The following is a 6803-nucleotide window of genomic DNA, read 5'->3' on the forward strand; positions in this document are numbered from 1 at the left end:
CATGTGTTATATGATTGTAACATTTTATGTAGCACTAGTTTTATTAACTATTTACATGGAAATTATGTTCATGTATTAAAGGGGTCATATGATGCAATTAAAATTTTTCCTTTCTCTTTGGAGTGTTACAAGCTCTTGGTGCATAAAGAAGATCTGTAAAGTTGCAAAGACTAAAGTCTCAAATCCAAAGAGATATTCTTTATAAAAGTTAAGAGTCAGCCACGCCAAAAATGTTTTACGAACAATTAACAGAAAAAATAAATTGAATCGAAAATTCATTCTGCCTGTGTAAACATGATTTTAAGATTAATTTACACAAATTAGTTCTGTATGAATTTCATGAAATGACAGTTTACAAAAGAATGATTTTACGAACGTTTTATGCAAATTCGTTCTGCTTGCTTTTCATTAATGAAGCCGTCAGCTCTCAAAATGTAAACATACGAAATTAAACCATGAAGTAAAAACATAATGGCAGCAAACATCTTAGTACATTATAACCTTACTTTCATTTTTGTTTCATACAACATGCTGTATTTACATGTAAGCATTATTTGTCTGGTTTATTTATACTTTTAGGTATGTTTTGTTCGTAAACTGTTAGCAGAGGGTGTGTTCCGGCTAGCAGCAGTTGGGCAGAGTCGGCAGGAACTTCCGGAAGAACTTCCTGAACTCTGTGTTGAAGACTGTGTAGATGACGGGGTTGAGGGCACTGTTGACGTAGCCTAACCAGGTCACGATGCTAGTGACGCTGCTGGGGATGTAGCAGTCTTCGCAGAGAGCCCTCATGGTGTGCACTACGAAGAATGGCGTCCAGCAGAACAGGAAGGCACCTGGAGATGACAGGGCAACATTTTTTCAATTGACACGTTATTTACACAAACTGTTCTTCAGTAAAATGCTCTTAAGTGCACCAGACTTTATAGACCACGAGCATTTAAAGTGGCAGACGACAAAACTGCAGCACACTTAATACAACATTGTCGTCTGTTGGTGTGGACACTCATATAGATATCGTTTTCTTCATAGTTATTGTTCTTTGTGTAAACAAATGGCAAACCATTAACAAAAAAAATCATGGTCACACCAAGGACGATAACTATAATGATAACAATAATTCTAATTCTGTGACTACAGCTATAATGATAACGACACAGACAGGGTTGCCAGGTCTGCGAAACAAAACTATCCCAATTGCTATTGAAAACTAGTCCAATCACCTTTTTTCCCACAGTTTTCCATGTTCTGGGGAGATCGCTTTAACCTGCGGACTAAAAAAACAACCTACGGCAACAGTATAGATAAAACCCAATTTTGCAGGAAAACCACAGACTTGGCAACACTGAACACAGAGAAACAATATTATTGGAATCACTTTTAGAACTTTTTTTTTCCTGCTGATGAGCGATAAAAACATTGATAACCAATCACAATCCACCCAACTTTATAGCATTTAAAGCAGCAGACAACTAACTGCAGGGTTCGCGTATAATAAACAGAACGATATTGTCTGTTGTTTTGGAGGAATCTACAGGATCACATTTGTGCTACAGTACAGTGAACATCTAACCCTGTTCTCCAGACAACTAACTGCAGGGTGCGCGTATAATAAACAGAACGATATTGTCTGTTGTTTTGGAGGAATCTACAGGATCACATTTGTGCTACAGTACAGTGAACATCTAACCCTGTTCTCTACGTTTTACAGGTTTTTAAATCGCCTTTTGGAGGCAGACGTAACTCAAATTTCTCAGCTGAGCAAGCATCATCTCAGATCACAGATATAAGTTATTTTATTCATTTCTCCCCCGAAAGCTTCCAGACAGACGCATAGCAGTATGAAGGGTTGCTCTCGTCAGAAACAGATGACCCAGCAATCTATCTGTCCCACTCCTGCTAGGTTCCACAGATCTGTCATCCATCAGAAGTGAGAGGAAGGAGAGAACAGGTAGGATGGCTGAAAATCACCGGAAAGGGCATCTCTGCACTCTTAAAAATTCCAAAAGGTTTTTTTTTTCGAAGCCATTCAGTAGAATAACCATTTTTGTATTTCTCTACACTCTAAAAAATAAAGTTCATTATTGGCATCAATAATTCCACAGAGAACCTTTAACATCCCTGGAAACTTTCCATTCCACAAAAGGTTATTTACTGTGGAAAAGGCTCTTCAGATTATTGAAATGCTCTTTAGACTAAGAAAAAAAATTTTTTTTTAAGAACTGTTCACTGAAAGGTTCTTTGGAGAACCAAATATGGTTCTTCTACAGCATGCAAAAGGCTGCAAAAACCTTTCTTAATGTGAAGAACATTTTAAAACTCTAAAGAACCTTTTTGCACTATAAAGAACCTTTTGTGGAACACTCTTAAAAATAAAGTTTTTTTACTGCCATTTATGGTTCCATGAAGAACCTTCATTGCATTGAACCTTTTCATTGCACAAAAGGCTCTTTATAGTGGAAAAAGGTTGTTCGGATTATTAAAATGTTCTTCACATTAAGAAATAAATGGTTCTTTTAAGAACTGCTGACTGAAAGGTTCTTTAGGGAACCAAAAACTGAAACCGAAAAAACCCTTTTAGAACCTTTTTTTAAGAGTGAATGGATGCTAACGGTTCTTTATGGAACCATAGATGCCAGTAAAGAACCTTAAGAGTGTAGAAGTTTATGGAGTCAGTGGGGTCCAATGTACTTCGACCTTTATGCTTTTTTATTTTGCAAACAATTAAATGTCATGTTTTATATAAAACTTTTTTTTTTTTTTTTTGGGATTGAGCTTTTGAACTTGACTGTCAATGTGGAAAATCCTGACCTTTATCTGTCCCCCCCCCTCTCTCTTATCTGTACTCAGGCTGAAATGATTGGCAAGTACTGTCAGTACTGTACAGAGCACATCGGTGGCACATCTCCCAGGAACCCGTGAAGAGGATAAGTGCATGTCTCAATGTGACGGCTGCCCCCACTCTGCCTGCTGGACTAAAGTCAGGCTTACATCATAATCGGATTGGAGGATTGCTGAGGAATGATTAGCCAATGAGGCTCGGAGGAGTTCCTCAGTTCAGCACATGTAGAAAGAGTGTTTGTAATCACTCCTGGAAGCCCAGTTCTGTTTATTTTTTTTCAACTCACAACACCTCAGATGGAGATAAGAGAGAGCAGAGGTGTAAATATGCATCTGCAGTTTTGTTCTGGTGCATTTTATGGTTGAATCAAAGCTACTAGAAAATAAATTTGTTTCCCTTACCTTAATAAATGTTACTTTTAGGCAAAAACATTTCTTTGCTACTTTAATAATAAATTATCTGTCTTTTTAAAATTTTTTATTAATCAACAAAAATGTTTAAGCATGTCATGTTAATTGTCTCCTTCCTACAAACAGCAAGTTTAAAGCTACAAAAACATAAAATAAGCAACAACAACAAATTTTTTTTTATAAAATATAAATCCTATGCTATAAATTTCAAGTAACTTCACATTTTCAAAATAAAATGTCTTATAGGGTCAGAATGTTGCTGTTAAATGTGTACTTTAATAATAAATGACCCATCAATTAATCATACGAGTAATTAGATTTTTTTATTGAAAAAGCATGTTAATCGTCTCCTGCAAACAATCTGCAAATTGAAGGCTACAAAATACAAATTTTTTCTACTTTTTTTTTTTTAAATATAAAAATTACATTATAAATTAAAAGTAGCTTTTCACATTTTCAAAATAAAATGTCTTTGTATGGGAAGAATGTTGGTTGGGCCCTATTAAGCAGCTATTTTAAAAAGAAGCCCAGTTCTGTTTATTTTTTTTCAACTCACAACACCTCAGATGGAGATAAGAGAGAGCAGAGGTGTAAATATGCATCTGCAGTTTTGTTCTAGTGCATTTTATGGTTGAATCAAAGCTACTAGAAAATAAATTTGTTTCCCTTACCTTAGTTAAATGTTACTTTTAGGCAAAAACATTTCTTTGCTACTTTAATAATAAATTGTCTTTTTTTAAAAAATTTTATTAATCAACAAAAATGTTTAAGCATGTCATGTTAATTGTCTCCAAACAAACAGCAAGTTTAAAGCTACAAAAACATAAAATAAGCAAAAAATATATATATATATATAAATGCTATGCTATAAATTTCAAGTAACTTCACATTTTCAAAATAAAATGTCTTATAGGGTCAGAATGTTGCTGTTAAATGTGTACTTTAATAATAAATGACCCATCAATTAATCATATGAGTAATTTGATTTTTTATTACATTATAAATTAAAAGTAGCTTTTCACATTTTCAAAATAAAATGTCTTTGTGTGGGAAGAATGTTGGTTGGGCCCTATTAAGCGGCTATTTTAAAAATAAACAATCCACCAATTAATTAAATACAATCATCTTAATTGTCTCCTTCAAACAAACAGCAAGTTTAAAGCTACAAAAACATAAAATAAGCAACAACAACAAATTTTTTTTTATAAAATATAAATCCTATGCTATAAATTTCAAGTAACTTCACATTTTCAAAATAAAATGTCTTATAGGGTCAGAATGTTGCTGTTAAATGTGTACTTTAATAATAAATGACCCATCAATTAATCATATGAGTAATTTGATTTTTTATTACATTATAAATTAAAAGTAGCTTTTCACATTTTCAAAATAAAATGTCTTTGTGTGGGAAGAATGTTGGTTGGGCCCTATTAAGCGGCTATTTTAAAAATAAACAATCCACCAATTAATTAAATACAATCATCTTTTTTTTCAATAAATTTTTTCAACAGGTCATACGAGTAATTAGATTTTTTTATTGAAAAAGCATGTTAATCGTCTCCTGCAAACAATCTGCAAATTGAAGGCTACAAAATACAAATTTTTTCTACTTTTTTTTTTTTAAATATAAAAATTACATTATAAATTAAAAGTAGCTTTTCACATTTTCAAAATAAAATGTCTTTGTGTGGGAAGAATGTTGGTTGGGCCCTATTAAGCGGCTATTTTAAAAATAAACAATCCACCAATTAATTAAATACAATCATCGTTTTTTTTCAATAAAGTTTTTTCAATTGGTTTCCTTTAAATGTACTGAAAAACATGTCATGTTAATTTCTCCTTAAAAAAATCTGCAAATTGAAGGCCATTAAAAAAAAAAACAGTCCATAATGAATTAATTTTCAGCTATTTCATTATCATTAATTAATCATTATCAATAATTTCATTAATGTTTAGAGAGTTTATCAATTACTTTTCTCAGACCTAATCACTAGCAGAAAACACAACAACAGTGAGATTGAAATTTTAGTAGTTGGTGGAAAACATGCCCCTGAACTTTGTCAACATAAAAATTTTGGCTAAAGATTTATAAGGGAAAGTGAATATTTTAGGTGCTGTAACTGGCCTCCATTTCTTTCTTCATATTTTTTAACCATTTTTGTCAAATATTAAAGGGATAGTTCACCCAAAAATGAAAATGTGATGTTTATCTGCTTACCCCCAGGGCATCCAAGATGTAGGTGACTTTGTTTCTTCAGTAGAACACAAACGGAGATTTTTAACTCAAACCGTTGCAGTCTGTCAGTCCTATAATGGAGGTGAATGGGAATCACGGCTTTGAGAGTCAAAAAACATACACAAACAAAACCAAATGAAACCCTGCGGCTCGTGAAAAAGCATGTTAATCGTCTCCTGCAAACAATCTGCAAATTGAAGGCTACAAAATACAAATTTTTTCTACTTTTTTTTTTTTAAATATAAAAATTACATTATAAATTAAAAGTAGCTTTTCACATTTTCAAAATAAAATGTCTTTGTATGGGAAGAATGTTGGTTGGGCCCTATTAAGCAGCTATTTTAAAAATAAACAATCCACCAATTAATTAAATACAATCATCTTTTTTTTCAATAAATTTTTTCAACAGGTTTCCTTTAAATGTACTGAAAAACATGTCATGTTAATTTCTCCTTAAAAAAATCTGCAAATTGAAGGCCATTAAAAAAAAAAACAGTCCATAATGAATTAATTTTCAGCTATTTCATTATCATTAATTAATCATTATCAATAATTTCATTAATGTTTAGAGAGTTTATCAATTACTTTTCATGATGGGGCACGGCACGAAAAACGAACAGACGGAGGAATACAGCACGTAGTTGTTGTCCTCCAGCTTGCATTCGCTGTGGTCCCGGTTGGGGACGTTGTTGATTCCGAACATCACGGGGGAGGCCACGGCCAAGGCCAGGATCCATGTGGCAGAAAGCAGGACAATCTGTCGCTGATCCACGTGTTTGCGGTTGTAATTAAGAGGGATGGAGACTGCGATGAACCTGGAGCCAGCCATATGAGGTATTACAAGACAGTCCATGCAAAGCTATTAAATCAACATAGACATTTTCTTGACCCTGATGAACACATTGCTTTTATCACTATATGCCAGCCAAGCCACTGCTCGAATCTCTTATTCGCTGATTGAGTTGACCCAATTATGTGTTGACCTAGTATTCCCCTGGACCCTCAACTGCTAATCAGATAATATCACTCATATCCAACATGTATGTGTTTTATAATGTGATTACAGTTTAAGATAAAGCATAAAGGTGAATCTCACAAAACCAGTGAAATGTCCAGGTCCTATTTCACCCCAAAATCTACGTTGAGAAATATATATGTATATACTGTATATATTTTTTTAGATTTAGACATTACATTTTTTTAGACATTTTTTGTCATATTTTCCCCAAAATTCCTTATCTTGGAAAAAAAAAAGGCCAAAAATGTATGCTTATTGTAAAAAATATCTGAGAACCACTTAGAAAAAAAAAAAAAATAT

General features: G+C 33.1%; 1 protein-coding gene across 1 annotated transcript in view; it reads right to left on the reverse strand.

Annotated features, from left to right (window-relative positions):
• Nucleotides 1–232: 232 nt before the first annotated feature.
• The window catches only part of LOC107754372 (D(4) dopamine receptor-like), an 11858-nt gene continuing 5287 nt past the window's right edge, over nucleotides 233–6803 (reverse strand). The window contains exons 3-4 of the mRNA XM_016570788.1: nucleotides 6071–6300; nucleotides 233–833 (exon numbers count right to left, since the gene is read on the reverse strand). Of these exons, the coding sequence (XP_016426274.1) occupies nucleotides 622–833; nucleotides 6071–6300 (442 nt within the window). The 3' untranslated portion in view covers nucleotides 233–621. The remainder of the gene's footprint in view (nucleotides 834–6070; nucleotides 6301–6803) is intronic.

The sequence above is a fragment of the Sinocyclocheilus rhinocerous genome, unplaced genomic scaffold (genome assembly GCF_001515625.1).
Source record: "Sinocyclocheilus rhinocerous isolate Xijiao unplaced genomic scaffold, SAMN03320098_v1.1 scaffold561, whole genome shotgun sequence".
Taxonomy (NCBI): Eukaryota; Metazoa; Chordata; class Actinopteri; order Cypriniformes; family Cyprinidae; genus Sinocyclocheilus; species Sinocyclocheilus rhinocerous.